Source organism: Oncorhynchus mykiss, chromosome 2 (genome assembly GCF_013265735.2).
Source record: "Oncorhynchus mykiss isolate Arlee chromosome 2, USDA_OmykA_1.1, whole genome shotgun sequence".
In the NCBI taxonomy this organism is placed as follows: Eukaryota; Metazoa; Chordata; class Actinopteri; order Salmoniformes; family Salmonidae; genus Oncorhynchus; species Oncorhynchus mykiss.
The window spans coordinates 46,192,953-46,210,156 of record NC_048566.1 but is presented as its reverse complement, the minus strand read 5'-3'; the positions used below and the strand labels follow the sequence as shown (position 1 = coordinate 46,210,156).

Below are 17,204 nucleotides of genomic sequence, written 5' to 3'. Positions count from 1 at the left end.
TCCCCAAGCTGACAAGGTAGAAATCTGTCGTTCTGCCCCTGAACAAGGCAGTTAATCCACTATTTCCCGGTAGGCTGTCAATGTAAATAAGAATTTGTTCTAAACTGACTTGCCTAGTTAAATAAGGTTCAATAAAAAAATACAATAAAAAAAATGCTTGATGTCTTTTACTGTCATGTAGAATAAAACGAATTCTATGCGGTAAGGGTTATGTAACGACTTCACTCGATCATAATAACTTCATTGACATGTGGTGAGGAAATTGAATTGAAGGAGGGGACAAGGAATGTTCTTTCACTTTTTCCTGTCTCTGTCTCTCTCTTACCCAGTCAGTCATTAAACTCTTAGTGGGTGTGGCTAGGTTTGAGTAACAGCTGCTCTCCCGGCTTTGACCAAACAAGTGGTTACACACTCAGGAAGTGTTGGATTTCCATGACAACTATGCTTTCCTCCCCTTACTAATTATGCTGATGCACACACTCTGTTTCTCACACACACACAAGAGTGGACGTGGTTCCTAGACGGTCATTCTTAGGAGGAAATGCCAGTCATGTCCCTTAAAGAACCCATCTATCTCAGGCAGTGTGTGTGCGTGTGTTTGCGTGAGCGTGTGTCCATTGCATGTGGGAGCACTAGGAACACAATGGCAGGATAGGGGGATGTTGGGGTTCAAATTTAGGTCAGGTGGTCTCTAACCCCGCACCCTACCACAGTGTAACACCGACTGTGGGTAGCTGACAGTGAGTGGTGACAGCAGGGTATCTTGGTATTTATGACTGAAACCAGACCCAGAGTGCACTGCTCCACCTGTTACCAACAGTAGCTAGCTAGGCCTAACCATGGAGATATAATTACTACAACGGACATCTCCATTCAAGTCAATGTTCTGTAATTCTATGTCTTTGGGCCTAAGATGCTTATGAATAAATAGAACACTGTCTTAAACTACCCTCTTATGACCAAACTTTCCATTTAAAAAAAACAACTTTTTTCCAGATAAACTTCCCTCGACAGTCACTAACTACCAAAGCTTGTTTTACTGCTGGTATACCCCTGTGTACCCATTGCCTCCTCTTTCTCTAAAGTTCAGTATTTCACATGGCATGCTTCCATAATGGCACCCTATTTCCTATATTGTGCACTACTTTTGACCAGGGCCCATGAAACTGCCAAAGGACTTGGAGCAAGTTTTGTCAGAACTGATTGGCAATGCCTATTTTATTACATGTGTAATTCAAACCTGCTCTGTGCATGGCAGTAGTTGAGAGTAGGATTCAATTGAAAAATCTGACTGACTTTGTGTGTGTATGCCTGTGTTAGTGTATTTAACTGTTCTCCTGATTTTTGAAGTTGGCTCTGCTTCTTATTTCTGGATGTGTCCAGCCAGGGCAGGCCTCACATTCGTGTGTGTGCGCATGTTTATTTATCTTCAGCAGTATGGGTTATACAGCAGCGTTACAGGACCTCCTATATCGCCCAGTTTCAGCAGATGTCACGTGATTGATTTGTGATCCATTGGTGATTTAAACACATCTCTCTCCTCCTCCCTCTCTCCCTCTTTCTCTTACCCCATAGGGGTGCTGTCCCTCCCGGCCCACTTCAGTCCTTACACAGAGGGCCAGGTTCAGCAGGGACAGGGCCAGGCTGGGGTGGAGAGCAGAGAGGACGCCTACGCCCAACTGGAGCTCCGCACCCTGGAGCAGTCCCTCCTGGCCACCTGCGTTGGCAGCATCTCCGAGCTCAGTAAGTGTGGGGAAAGTAGGGTTTGTGGGGTAGGCGTAGGGGGTTGTGTGTGTGTTTGTGTGTGTCATCTACGTGTGTGTGTTTTCATTTCCTTCTATTCACGTGATGAGATTTCTTTGAAGTTTTACACAATGTTAAAACTCTTTGTGAAAGTACTTTCTTTTTTCAGAAAAATGATCTCTCAGGGAATATAATTCTCTCCAAAGCAACAAAAAAAAATGCTTTATTCTATTATTTGGACACTTAATAAGAAACATTCAAACATCAAGTAGATCAAATAAAGGAATAATATAAATCACACATTTATTTGGATAAATCCTTAACATTTCTAACATTTGCTTAACATTCCCTCTGCCTGCCTGTTATCTCTAACTTGTTAGGACAATAACCAGATATGGGCATTCCTTGTGCCAGATTAACTGTTATTTTAGCCAGTCAAAGTGTGGGAAATGGAGAACAGTGATAATATAGACACATTTATCACTGACTCTAGATTAGGCCCATCATATCTCTGTACAGAATAAGCGGTCTACTGTACATGGTTAGTCTCCAAGGATGGTGTAGTTTAAAGGGATACAGTAGGCTTGGGCGGTGTACCGTATATACCGTATACCGGGATATTTTTTAAAAAGCCACAGGATAGTTTCTTTGAAGTTTTTCAATAAATGTGAATATTTGTAGCTACTTTTTAAGTTAATACCTGCAGTCAACTTGTGCAATACGTTACGAGATAAAGCAGATTGTGTTCTTCATTTCAGCATTCAATAGTTCCCCAGAACAGTAAGGAGTTTATTTGTAAGTAGCACAACGGGGGAAAGTGGGAGCAGGTGAGTCCGTAGCGTTCTATACTGTATCTATCGGTGAGTTTCTGTTGTGCGGTACACGAGGTGATGAAGTTACATTTGTATGCAATTCACTGCTAAATGTTTGCCATCGGATCTTACAATGGCTTTCTGCCAGAAGTCAAAGAGCCTTGGATGAGTTATCTGTACATTTGCAATTTCTTCCCGGTGCTTCCTACTAGCATTTTTTTTCTTCCCCCTCTGCTCTGTGTACACATGCTGCTCTTCCTTCAGAAAAGCATATATCACAACTTTGTTCATTTGCACAATGTGTCTCGTTCAATTTCACTTGAAAATGTCTACGCTCACCGAAAATGACATTCGGTAGCTAATAGCTATGCTTGTATAACTTTATGAGCTGGATTATCCTGTCTTTGCAATCAGTTTATGTTTTCGGTCATTAGCATTTAGCTGTGATTTTGCTATTAGTTTGTGCTAGTTTTGTTAGCATTTTGGTAGTAGACCCAATGGGATTTGCTTGCATTTTTAGCGCCTCCTTGTGTGGTGTAAGGATAGTACCGTAAATCCCGGGATGAGAGAACGACGGTATGACGATATGAACGTCTGGATCCCGCCCACGCCTAGGATACAGTGTTTGGATGTTGCTAACCTTCCCACATACTGTAAGAGGGGTCTGTCTTGTCTTTGTCTTTCTGTCCATCTTTTCTTTCTTTCTCTCTTTCTCTCTCCTTCTCTGTCCCTCTCTCTCGGTCTTTCTGTTTGTCTATCTCTCTTAAATGTTTGGTTTGTCTGAGTAAATTCAATTTCAAGGAATTAAAGTTCCTTGTTGAAAATGAGTAACACTTTTCATTTAGAATTTCATTGGACATTTCTGGAATTAAATTGAATTGAACCTTGCTCTTTGCATTCCTCTTATCAGAGATGGAAGGAAGCACAGGACCTCAGCGACAAAGTATTCAGTCTACATAGAGGAAGGAGTCTGTGTCTACTCCATTGTGATGACAACTGCGTTATCCTTGATAACAAAAGACATCTGGAGTTTGTCTCCTGGTTGTCCCACATCCCAACCCATCAAACCACATAGAAAATGCTCAGACTGGGATGGGCCCAATAATGAAACATTGGCTGCATCCCAAATGGCACGCTATTCCCTACACCAGTAATATTTGTTGCTTCAACTTACAATAGTTTGTTAGCAGGCTGCTGTCAAGTCCAATACGGGGTACACGCAATGCCATCGGGGATACGCCAAATAAAAATGTGATCCGTATAATATATATATTTTTTTCTATCTTCCAAACAGTCCATTTATATTTTCCAACGGGGCTTTACATTTGGGGCAGTTTTTTTTCTCGCCAGAGTAGCCTCATTTCACTCCCAAAAATAAAATTAAACCATCTAGTGTTCAGTGAAATGTCAATTTCACGGGAATTCCACGAACGGTCTGTATGTAACCAAACATAGCTGCTGCTCATTCCGTTTGCTCAATAATTGATAAATGGTTTTAAAAAGTAAGGTCTGCGTCCATAGAGACACATACCAGCTCTACTGGTAGTACTGCTACTACCAGCAGTACTACACCTGCACCTGTCGATGACACAAGTTGTTCTGCTTCCACGAGCACATCCAATGCTAGCATCAGTAATTCTGTATTTGTTGTTAACCCAGCTAGCATGGACACTGAGAGTTGTGATTCTGATGCAGCCAAAGAGCTACTGCCCCCTTACCTGGGAAAGCACGAACAACAGACCATCAAAGAGGCGCAAATATGATGAGAACTACATTGATTTGGGGTTCAATTATATTGGGAGTAGTGCCTTTCCTCATCCACAGTGTGTTATATGTGCAAAAGTACTATCTCACAACTCAATGAAACCTTCACTCTTGCGCAGACATTTAGAAACAAAACATGGCAATTTGAAAAATAAGCCACAGGAGTTTTTTGAGCGAGAATTAAGACAACTTTAGAGTAGTTAGAAGTGTATAAAAGCAACCGATACCATTATTAAGAAGGACACCAGGAGAGGATATTTTTTAAGTACTGGACAGCTTTGTGACATCAAATGGACTTTGGTGGTCCATTTGCACAGCACTTACACAAATCACTGATGATTGGCTGAGAGAAATTGATGATAAAATGATTGTGGGGGCTGTCTTGTTAGACTTCAGTCTAGCTTTTGACATCATTGATTCTAGTCTGCTGCTGTGAAAACTGATGTGTTATGGCTTTACACCCCCTGCTATAATGTGGATAAAGAGTTACTTGTCTAACAGAACACCCTGTGTTCTTTAATGGAAGTCTATCATATACAATCCAGTTAGAATCAGGAATTCTCCAGGGTAGCTGTTTAGGCCCCTTATTTTTTTGCATTTTTTACTAATGACATGCCACTGACTTTGAGTAAAGCCAGAGTTTCTGTGTATGCGGATCACTCAACACGATACACGTCAGCTACTACAGCGAATAAAATGACTGCAACACTCAACAAAGAGCTGCAGTTATTTTCAGAGTGGGTGGCAAGGAATAAGTTAGCCCTAAATATTCCAAAACCCTAAACCTTAACTAAATCTTGTAATAAATAACGTGGAAATTGAGCAATTTGAGATGACTAAACTGCTTGGAGTAACACTAGATTGTAAACTGTCATGGTCAAAACATATTTATGCAGTAGTAGCTAAGATGGGGAGAAGTCTGTCTATAATAAAGTGTCAACAAACCAGGTCCTACAGGCCCTTGTTTTGGGTGCACCTTGACTATTGATCAGTCGTGTGGTCAGGTACCACAAAAAAGGACTTTGAAAAAGAAAATTGCAATTGGCTCAGAACAGGGCCACACGGCTGGCCCTTGAATGTACACAGAGAGCTAATATTAATAATATCCATGTCAATCTCTCCTGGCTGAAAGTGGAGGAGAGATTGACTTTATCACTACTTTTATTCATGCATGTTGAATCCCCCGAGCTGTCTGTCAAAACTACTGGCACACAGCTCGGACACCCATGCATACCCCACAAGACATGCCACGAGGTCTCGTCACAGTCCCCAAGTCCAGACCAGACTATGGGAGGCACACAGTACTACATAGAGCCGTGACTACATGGAACTTTATTCCACATCAAGTAACTGACACAAGCAGTAAAATTAGATTTAAAAAACAGATTAAAAAAACACCTTAATGAACAGCGGGGACTGTGAAGCAGTCACACACACGATAACATACACACACACACGTTAACATACGCACTATACAAACACATGGAATTAGTACTGTAGATATGTGGTAGTGGTGGAGTAGGAGCCTGAGGGCACACAGTGTTTTGAATGTATTGTAATGTTTTAACATTGTATAAACTACCTTAATTTTGCTGGACCCCAGGAAGAGTAGATGCTGAAGTATCCACCGAGAGTATCTTTGCTGCCAAGGGAATGCCTGACAGCTTGAAAGATGTATTTGACACTACAGTGAAAGTGGTTAACTCGTGTATTTTCTGCACTATGCAATGATATGGGCAGCGACCATGTAACACTTTTACAACGTACAGAAGAAGTGTGCTGGTTATCAAAGGGCAAAATATTGATACTTTTTTTGAATTGAGAGACGAGCTTAAAGTTTTCTTTACTGACCATAATTGTCTGACCTCTTGCTGATGACGAGTTTCTCACATGACTGGCCTATTTGTGTATGATTGTTTTGTGTGCAAATGAACTGAAGCTTACGGACAATGTCAAATGTGATATAGCGAAGCACCTGAGTGAGTTAGGTGCTCAATTACGCAGATACTTTCCTGAAACGGATGACACAAACAACTGGATTCATTATCCCTTTCATGCCCTGCCTCCAGTCCACTTACCGATATCTGAACAAGAGAGCTTCATCGAAATTGCAACAAGCGGTTCTGTAAAAATTGAATTTAATCAGAAGCCACTGCCAGATTTCTGGATTGGGCTGCGCTCAGAGTATCCTGCCTTGGCAGATCGCGTTGTTAAGACACTGATGCCCTTTGCAACCACGTACCTACAGTTGAAGTCGGAAGTTTACCTGCACTTAGGTTGGAATCATTAAAACTCGTTTTTCAACCACTCCACAAATTTTTTGTTAACAAACTATAGTTTTTGCAAGTCGGTTAGGACATCTACTTTGTCCATGATGCAAGTCACTTTTACAACAATTGTTTATAGACAGATTATTTCACTTATAATTCACTGTATTCCAGTGGGTCTGAAGTTTACATACACGAAGTTGACTGTGGCTTTAAACAGCTTGGAAAATTCCAGAAAATAATGTCATGGCTTTAGAAGCTTCTGCTAGGCTAATTGACATCATTTGAGTCATTTGGAGGTGCACCTGCGGATGTCTTTCAAGGCCTACCTTCAAACTCAGTGCCTCTTTGCTTGACATTATCAGAAAATCAAGAGATATCAGCCAAGACCCCAGAATTTTTGTTGTTGTTGACCTCCACAAGTCTGGTTCATCCTTGGGAGCAATTTCCAAAACCCTGAAGGTACCACGCTCATCTGTACAACCAATAGTACACAAGTATATGGGACCACGCAGCCATCATACCACTCAGGAAGGAGATGCGTTCTGTCTCCTAGAGATTAACATACTTTGGGTCGAAAAGTGCAAATCAATCCCATAACAACAGCAAAGGACCTTGTGAAGATGCTGGAGGAAACAGGTACAAAAGTATCTATATCCACAGTAAAATTAGTCCAATATCGATATAACCTGAAAGGCCGCTCAGTAAGGAAGAAGCCACTGCTCAAAAACCACCATAAAAAAAGCCAGAATATGTTTTGCAACTGCATATGGGGACAAAGATCGTACTTTTTGGAGAAATGTCCTCTGGTCTGATGAAACAAAAATAGAACTGTTTGGCCATAATGACCATCGTTATGTTTGGAGGAAAAAGGAGGAGGCTTGCAAGCCGAAGCACACCATCCCAACCGTGAAGCACGGGGGTGGCAGCATCATGTTGTGGGGGTGGCAGCATCATGTTGTGGGGGTGCTTTGCTGCAGGAGGGACGAGTGCACTTCACAAAATAGATGGCATCATGAAGTAGGAAAATTATGTGGAAATATTGACGCAACATCTCAAGACATCAGTCAGGAAGTAAAGCTTGGTCACAAATGGGTATTCCAAATGGACAATGAACCCAAGCATACTTCCAAAAGTGTGGCAAAATGACTTAAGGACAACAAGGTCAAGGTATTGGAGTGGCCATCACAACGCCCTGACCTCAATCCTATAGAAAATTTGTGGGCAGAACTGAAAAAAAGTGTGCGAGCAAGGAGGCCTACAAACCTGACTCAGTTACACCAGCTCTGTCAGGAGGAATGGAACGACATTCACCCAACTTATTGTGGGAAGCTTGTGGAAGGCTACCCAAGTTAAACAATTTTAAGGCAATGCTACCAAATACTAATTGAGTGTATGTAAACTTCTGACCCACTGGGAATGTGATGAAAGAAATAACGTTAATTTCAGTCTTACCCTGGCAAATTTTATGTGTCTAAAATTGTTTAGTAACAGGTTATGGTGTGTTGTATGTCTGCCTTAGGCATTTCATCACTTTACCTAAAGCGATTAAATATGACTGTATAGTGGTTTATAGGTATGCTACAACACACCATAACAAAGATCATGACTCAGTAATAAGGATGTGCTGCTTGTTGACAAAAAACTTTAGAAATGCATCACACTGATGGTCATTATAATGCTCTTTGATCCTTGAGGAAAAGTTGACCAGAAATGATGATGCACTGTGTTGCTGTACATTATAAGTTATTATGATTATACTTGGATTGCATTAGTAGTATTGTTATATGGAATTATGGCTCTATATGATTATTACTCTGTCCTAGTGCATTACTATTATTCTTAATATTTACATGTGGTTGTTTATTTACCTGCGTTGAAGTCACTCTGGATAAAAGCGTCTGCTAAATGACAAAACAATTGCAAAACATGCTGGGTATTATTCTAAAACGATCCTCCCCCCTAAAATTGTAATCTGAATTTGACATTTTCAGTCATCACTGCTGTTATGTTGCTTCAGTTGATTTGACTTCTTGGTTGTCAATTTCTAACACGAAACCCAAACCGGCTGCGTGCGTGAGGTGTATTTTGTCCTCCCACACCAAACGCAATCATGACACGCAGGTTAAAATATCAAAACAAACTCTGAACCAATTAGATTCATTTGGGGACAGGTCGAAAAGCATTAAACATGTATGGCAATTTAGCTGGCTAGCTTGCAGTTGCTAGCTAACTTGTCCTATTTAGCTAGCTTGATGTTGCAAGCTAATTTATCCTGGGATTTAAACATTGAGTTGTTATTTTACCTGAAATGCACAAGGTCCTCCTCTCTCTCCTCCTTCCAGGGTTTTTCTTCTCTTGACTTTATATTGCGATTGGCAACTTTCATAAATTAGGTGCATTACCGCCACCGACCTCATTCATCTTTCAGTCACCCACATGGGTATAACCAATGAGGAGATGGCACGTGGGTACCTGCCTCTATAAACTAATGAGGAGATGGGAGAGGCAGGACTTGCGGCGCGATCTGCATCACAAATAGAACTGACTTCTATTTTAGCCCTGGGCAACGTAGATGCGCGCGAGCAGTGGGTGCAATCATTTAATAATATAGATTTCTCAATTTATTTTGTAACACTCGCGCACAAATGAGCTATGTAGTCAGCCTGTAAGTTGGGTAAACACAGTTATTTGCTAATTCAATTTGATTTAATACGTCACCTCAACTTTAAAAAAAAATATACAACAAATTTGGTTGATTTAGCTAGATAAAATGAGTGAATCTCTCTCTCTCATTTATAGGAAGGACATTGACCTCATCCCGTCAGTTGAGGATGCCTGGTCATTCTTTAAAAGCAACTTCCTCACCATTTTAGATAAGCATGCTCCGTTCAAAAAATGCAGAACTAAGAACAGATATAGCCCTTGGTTTACTCCAGACCTGACTGCCCTCGACCAGCACAAAAATATCCTGTGGCGGACTGCAATAGCATCGAATAGTCCCCGCGATATGCAACTGTTCAGGGAAGTCAGGAACCAATACACGCAGTCAATCAGGAGAGCTAAAGCCAGCTTCTTCAGGCAGAAGTTTGCATCCTGTAGCTCCAACTCCAAAAAGTTCTGGGACACTGTGAAGTCCATGGAGAACAAGAGCACCTCCTCCCAGCTGCCCACTGCACTGAGGCTAGGTAACACGGTCACCACCGATAAATCCATGATTATCGAAAACTTCAACAAGCATTTCTCAACAGCTGGCCATGCCTTCCGCCTGGCTACTCCAACCTCGGCCAACAGCTCGCCCCCCCCCCCCCCCCCCCCCGCAGCTACTGGCCCAAGCCTCTCCAGGTTCTCCTTTACCCAAATCCAGATAGCAGATGTTCTGAAAGAGCTGCAAAACCTGGACCCGTACAAATCAGCTGGGCTTGACAATCTGGACCCTCTATTTCTGAAACTATCCGCCGCCATTGTCGCAACCCCTATTACCAGCCTGTTCAACCTCTCTTTCATATCGTCTGAGATCCCCAAGGATTGGAAAGCTGCCGCAGTCATCCCCCTCTTCAAAGGGGGAGACACCCTGGACCCAAACTGTTACAGACCTATATCCATCCTGCCCTGCCTATCTAAGGTCTTCGAAAGCCAAGTCAACAAACAGGTCACTGACCATCTCGAATCCCACCGTACCTTCTCCGCTGTGCAATCTGGTTTCCGAGCCGGTCACGGGTGCACCTCAGCCACGCTCAAGGTACTAAACGATATCATAACCGCCATCGATAAAAGACAGTACTGTGCAGCCGTCTTCATCGACCTTGCCAAGGCTTTCGACTCTGTCAATCACCATATTCTTATCGGCAGACTCAGTATCCTCGGTTTTTCGGATGACTGCCTTGCCTGGTTCACCAATTACTTTGCAGACAGAGTTCAGTGTGTCAAATCGAGGGCATGCTGTCCGGTCCTCTGGCAGTCTCTATGGGGGTGCCACAGGGTTCAATCCTCGGGCCGACTATTTTCTCTGTATATATCAATGATGTTGCTCTTGCTGCGGGCGATTCCCTCATCCACCTCTACGCAGACGACACCATTCTATATACTTCCGGCCCGTCCTTGGACACTGTGCTATCTAACCTCCAAATGAGCTTCAATGCCATACAACACTCCTTCCGTGGCCTCCAACTGCTCTTAAACGCTAGTAAAACCAAATGCATGCTTTTCAACCATTCGCTGCCTGCACCCGCACGCCTGACCAGCATCACCACCCTGGATGGTTCCGACCTTGAATATGTGGACATCTATAAGTACCTAGGTGTCTGGCTAGACTGTAAACTCTCCTTCCAGACTCATATCAAACATCTCCAATCAAAAATCAAATCAAGAGTCGGCTTTCTATTCCGCAACAAAGCCTCCTTCACGCACGCCGCCAAACTTACCCTAGTAAAACTGACTATCCTACCAATCCTCGACTTCGGCGATGTCATCTACAAAATTGCTTCCAACACTCTACTCAGCAAACTGGATGCAGTTTATCACAGTGCCATCCGCTTTGTCACTAAAGCACCTTATACCACCCACCACTGCGACTTGTATGCTCTAGTCGGCTGGCCCTCACTACATATTCGTCGCCAGACCCACTGGCTCCAGGTCATCTACAAGTCCATGCTAGGTAAAGCTCTGCCTTATCTCAGTTCACTGGTCACAATGGCAACACCCATCCGTAGCATGCGCTCCAGCAGGTGTATCTCACTGATCATCCCTAAAGCCAACACCTCATTTGGCCGCCTTTCGTTCCAGTTCTCTGCTGCCTGTGACTGGAACGAATTGCAAAAATCGCTGAAGTTGGAGACTTTTATCTCCCTCACCAACTTCAAACATCTGCTATCTGAGCAGCTAACCGATCGCTGCAGCTGTACATAGTCTATCGGTAAATAGCCCACCCATTTTTACCTACCTCATCCTCATACTGTTTTTATTTATTTACTTTTCTGCTCTTTTGCACACCAATATCTCTACCTGTACATGACCATCTGATCATTTATCACTCCAGTGTTAATCTGCAAAATTGTAATTATTCGCCTACCTCCTCATGCCTTTTGCACACAATGTATATAGACTCCCCTTTTTTTCTACTGTGTTATTGACTTGTTAATTGTTTACTCCATGTGTAACTCTGTGTTGTCTGTTCACACTGCTATGCTTTATCTTGGCCAGGTCGCAGTTGCAAATGAGAACTTGTTCTCAACTAGCCTACCTGGTTAAATAAAGGTGAAATAAAAACACCTTTTGTTACGTTACAGCCTTATTCTAAAATGGAATAAATAGTTCCCCCCCCCCCCCCCCCCCCCCCCCTCATCAATCTACACACAATACCCCATAATCACAAAGCAAAAGCAGGTTTTTGTCCCAAAGCCACTCCTGCGTTGTCTTGGCTGTGTGCTTAGGGTTGTTGTCCTGTTGGAAGGTGAACCTTTGCCCCAGTCTGAGGTCCTGAGTGCTCTGGAGTAGGTTTTAATCAAGGATCTCTCTGTGTTCTGCTCTGTTTAGTTTGATCCTGACTAGTCTCCCGGTCCCTGCTGCTGAAAAAAATCCCCACAGCATGATGCTGCCTTCACCATGCTTCACTGTAGGGATGTTGCCAGGTTTTATCCAGACATGATGCTTGGCATTCAGGCCAAAAGAGTTTATCAGACCAGAGAATGTTGTTTTTATGGTCTGAGAGTCCTTTAGATTACTTTTGGCAAACTTCAAGCAGGTTGTCATGTGCCTTTTACGGAGGTGTGCCTTCCGTCTGGCCACTCTAACATAAAGGCCTTATAGCTGGAGTGCTGTAGAGATGCTTGTCCTTCTGGAAAGTTCTCCCATATCCACAGTGGAACTCTGGAGCTCTGTTAGTGACCATCGGATTCTTGGACACCTCCCTGACCAAGGTCCTTCTCCCCGATTGCTCAGTTTGGCCGTGCGGACAGATCTAGGAAGAGTCTTGTTGGTTCCAAACTTCTTCCATTTAAGAATTATGGAGGCCACTGTGTTCCTCAGGACCTGCAATAATGAAGAAATGTTTTGGTACCCTGTGCATCCTGTCTCGGAGCTCTACAGACAATTCCTTCGACCTCATGGCTTGCTTTTACCTTTGACATGCACTGTCAACTGTGGGACCTTGTATAGACAGGTGTGCACCTTTCCAAATCATGTCCAATCAATTGAATTACCACAGGTAGACTCCAATCAAGGATGATCAATGGAAACAGGATGCACCTGAGCTCAATTTCTAGTCTCATATATTTCTGTTTTCAATTAAAATTTCTAAAAACCTGTTTTCACTTCGTCATTATGGGGAATTGTGTGTATTTTTTTTGTTTTTGAGTTTATTTTTTATAATTCATTTTAGAATAAGGCTGAAACATAATATTATGTGGAAAAAGGAAAGACGTTGGAATACTTTCAGAATTCACTGTATAGTGCACTACAGGCTCTGGTCCAAACTAGTGCACTACATAGAGAATAAAGTGCCCATTTGGAACATCCATTTTCTGGTGTCAGCAGAAAACCAGCTGAATCTGTGGAACCAGTGTGAGCTGTGAGGGAAATCTAGAAGAACTGTTGAGTACTGTTGAGATATAAACTGAGGACAGTGAGTTGTGATTTTTCCAGGCATTGGAAATTTCGAGGCGCTCTTGTCGTGAGGAAAGCCAGGAAATGTGATACGGTGTGTGAAGGGCTCTCTCTGTTCGCGGTAAACGTCACACACACATACTGTACTCTACTGTACCTGTTGAGGTTTGTTTAGAGTCAGGGCTGGCAGGGTTGAAAAGAGTCCATAGGGAGGGACAGGAATGGAAAGGTGGAAGAGAAGTAGAGGGATAATGGGGAGGGGGGATAGAAGGCTGAGGCGTAAAGGTAGAAGATGGAGTAGGGTGTGTGTGTATAAAGGGAAGATTAGAGTGAGGGAGGGGTGGCAATGGAAAGGTAGAGGATGGGAGTGTGGAGGAAAGGAAGGACAGAGTGAGGGGGGAAGTGATGGAAAGGTGGAGGGGGGAGGATTGAGAGTGTAGGGGGGCTGAGGGTGAGGGAGGGATAGGTTTCCTCTTTCGAAACTGACTGAACACTCTGCTGTTTGTCCCTACAAGACAAGGCTACGTTCATACACACACTGACGGTTAGTAAGGCATTTAGAAAAAAATATTATGCTCACACACACACACAAGATAAGATGGCGCTGTATTGTATGGTTACAGTCTTGCAGGCTCCGACCGTGAAAGGGGCAGGAGAGCGAGCGTATTGGTGAGACCAAGGTGAAGGGAAAACCGCCCACCACATCAGTCCATTTTACAGGCCAATGTTCAGTCACCCAATAACAAGATGGATGACATTCGGTCACGTATTTGCCCACAAATAGACATTCGTAATTGCAATATCATCTGTTTCACTAAAACTTAGATCTCGAATAAGTCACTCCCCATGGCTTCCACTCTCAACAAATTGTTCACGCACCCCGAGGAACAAGACTTTGGCTTCAGGGAAATCCAGAGGGGATGTGTTTGTTTCTACATCAACATCAGATGGGGTGCAGACTCTAGCGTAGTGACGGTCTCATCCTACTGTTCACCCGACTTGGAATACCTGATGGTCAAATGTCGACCCTTCTATCTCCCGAGAGAGTTTTCATCTGTTATAGTCACAGTTTCTTATATCCTACCTCAGGCCAACACTGCACTGGCTCTCAATGATTTGTACGAATCTCTAAACAAGCAGGAAACTGCGCACCCAGAGGCTGGTCTGATTGTATCTAGGGATTTTAATGCTGCGTCACTGAAATAAGCGATGTCAAACTTTTACCAATAAGTCTCCCTTTCCACGAGAGGCGCTAAAGTTTTAGACCACTGTTACACGGCACACTAGCAAGCTTACAAAGCCCTCCTTCGGCAAATCAGATCACGATACTGCTACTTCCTGTTTACATTCAAAAGCTCAAGCAGGATGTACCCTTGATTGAGAAATGGTCCATTGAAGCAGAGGCTAGGTTACAAGACTGCTTTGCTTGCACGGACTGAAATAGGTTCCGGGACTCCGCCGATGACATTGACTAGCCTATGACCTCCGTCACTGGCTTCATTAGAAAGTGCATTGACAATGTTGTCCCCACAGTGAAAGTTAGCTGCTTTCCCAACCAGAAACCCTGGATTAATATTGAGATACCTGTCAAGCTAAAGGACAGGGCCGACGCACATGAGGTTTACAGTCGGGGCCAAATGTTTTGAGAATGACATAAATATTAATTTTCACAAAGTCTGCTGCCTCAGTTTGCATGATGGCAATTTGCATATACTCCAGAATGTTATGAAGAGTGATTAATTGCAAAGTCCCTCTTTGCCATGCAAATAAACTGAATCGCAAAAAAACATTTCCACTGCATTTCAGCCCTGCCACAAAAGGACCAGCTGACATCATGTCAGTGATTCTCTCATTAACACAGGTGTGAGTGTTGACAAGGATAAGGCTGGAGCTCACTCTGTCATGCTGATTGAGTTTGATTATTAGACTGGAAGCTTCAAAAGGAGGGTGGTGCTTGGAATCATTGTTCTTCCTCTGTCAACCATGGTTACCTGCAAGAAAACATGTGCCGTCATCATTGCTTTGCACAAAAAGGGCTTCACAGGCAAGGATATTGCTGCCAGTAAGATTGCACCTAAATTAACCATTTATTGGATCATCAAGAACTTCAAGGAGAGCGGTTCAATTGTTGTGAAGAAGGCTTCAGTGCGCCCAAGAAAGTCCAGCAAGCTCCAGGACCGTCTCCTAAAGTTGATTCAGCTGCGGGATTGGGGCACCACCAGTACAGAGCTTGCTCAGGAATGGCAGCAGGCAGGTGTGAGTGCATCTGCACGCACAGTGAGGTGAAGACTTTTGGAGGTTGGCCTGGTGTCAGGAAGGGCAGCAAAGAAGCCTCTTCTCTCCAGGAAAAACATCAGGGACAGACTAATGTTCCGCAAAAGGTACAGGGATTGGACTGCTGAGGACTGGGGTAAAGTCATTTTCTCTGATGAATCCTCTTTCCGATTGTTTGGGGCATCCGGAAAAAAGCTTGTCCGGAGAAGACAAGGTGAGCGCTACCATCAGTCCTGTGTCATGCCAACAGTAAAGCATCCTGAGACCATTCATGTGTGGGGTTGCTTCTCAGCCAAGGGAATGGGTTCACTCACAATTCTGCCTAAGAACACAGCCATGAATAAAGAATGGTACCAACACATCCTCCGAGAGCAACTTCTCCCAACCATCCAGGAACAGTTTGGTGACGAACAATGCCTTTTCCAGCATGATGGAGTACTTTGCCATAAGGCAAAAGTGATTACTAAGTGGCTCGGGGAACAAAACATTGATATTTTGGGTCTATGGCTAGGAAACTCCCCAGACCTTAATCCCATTAAGAACTTGTGGTCAATCCTCAAGAGGTAGGTGGACAAACAAAAACCTACATATTCTGACAAACTCCAAGCATTGATTATGCAAGAATGGGCTGCCTTCTGTCAGGATGTGGCCCAGAAGTTAATTGACAGCATGTCAGGGCGGATTGCAGAGGTCTTGAAAAAGAAGGGTCAACACTGCAAATATTGACTCTTTACATCAACTTCATGTAATTGTCAATAAAAGCCTTTGACACTTGTGAAATGCTTGTAATTATACTTCAGTATTCCATAGTAACATCTGACAAAAATATCTAAAGACATTGAGGCAGCAGACTTTGTGAAAATTAATATTTGTGTCATTCTCAAAACTTTTGGCCATGACTGAACAGTCGATGCCACGAGTACGTACAAGAAGTTCCTCTACGAGCTCTGCAGAGCCACCAAACACGCAAAAAGACAATACAGGAATAAGGTGAAATCCTACTACACCGACTCTGACGCTTGTCGCATGTGGCAAGGACTACATTCTATTATTGATTATAAAGGAGGACCTAGCCGTGAGCTACCCAACGATTGCTCTCTACCAGACGATTTGATCTCGCTGTCTGAGGCTGACTTTAGTAATGAATTTTTAAAGGTTAACACTCATAACGGTATTACAGGGCATGTCCACAGGACATGTCCACAGGGCATGTCCTGACCAGCTAGCAGGCGTCTTCACTGACATTTTCAACTTCTCCTTCTCCCAGTCTGTAATCCCCACGTTTCAAGCTGACTACCATCATTCCTGTTCCCAAAAACTCTAAGGCAATCTGCCACAAAGACTTCTGCCCTGTGGCACTCACATCTGTAATCATGAAGTGCTTAGAATGGCACACATCAACTACATCATTCCAGACACCCTGGACACAGACATTTGCATACCGCCACAACAGATCCACAGACAATGCGATCTCAATTGCAGGAACACTTATGTGAGAATGCTTATCGTCGACTACAGCTCAGCTTTCAACACCATAGTGCTGTCCAAGCTCGTCACCAAGCTCGGGACCCTGGGACTGAACACCTCCCTTGGACTTCCTGACGGGCTGACCCAAGATGTTGAGGGAAGGCAACAACACTTCCGCCACACTGACCCTCAACACAGGGACCCACCCAGGGGTGTGTGCTTAGCCTCCTCCTGTGCTCCCTGTTTACCTACACACATGGCCACACACGACTCC

At 43.5% G+C, this 17,204-nt stretch overlaps 1 protein-coding gene across 1 annotated transcript in view; it reads left to right on the top strand.

Moving 5' to 3' along the window:
• abtb2b (ankyrin repeat and BTB (POZ) domain containing 2b) overlaps positions 1–17,204 on the top strand; it is a 150,088-nt gene that overhangs the window by 79,187 nt on the left and 53,697 nt on the right. Inside the window, exon 2 of the mRNA XM_021564060.2 lies at positions 1,576–1,743. Within this exon, the coding sequence (XP_021419735.1) occupies positions 1,576–1,743 (168 nt within the window). The remainder of the gene's footprint in view (positions 1–1,575; positions 1,744–17,204) is intronic.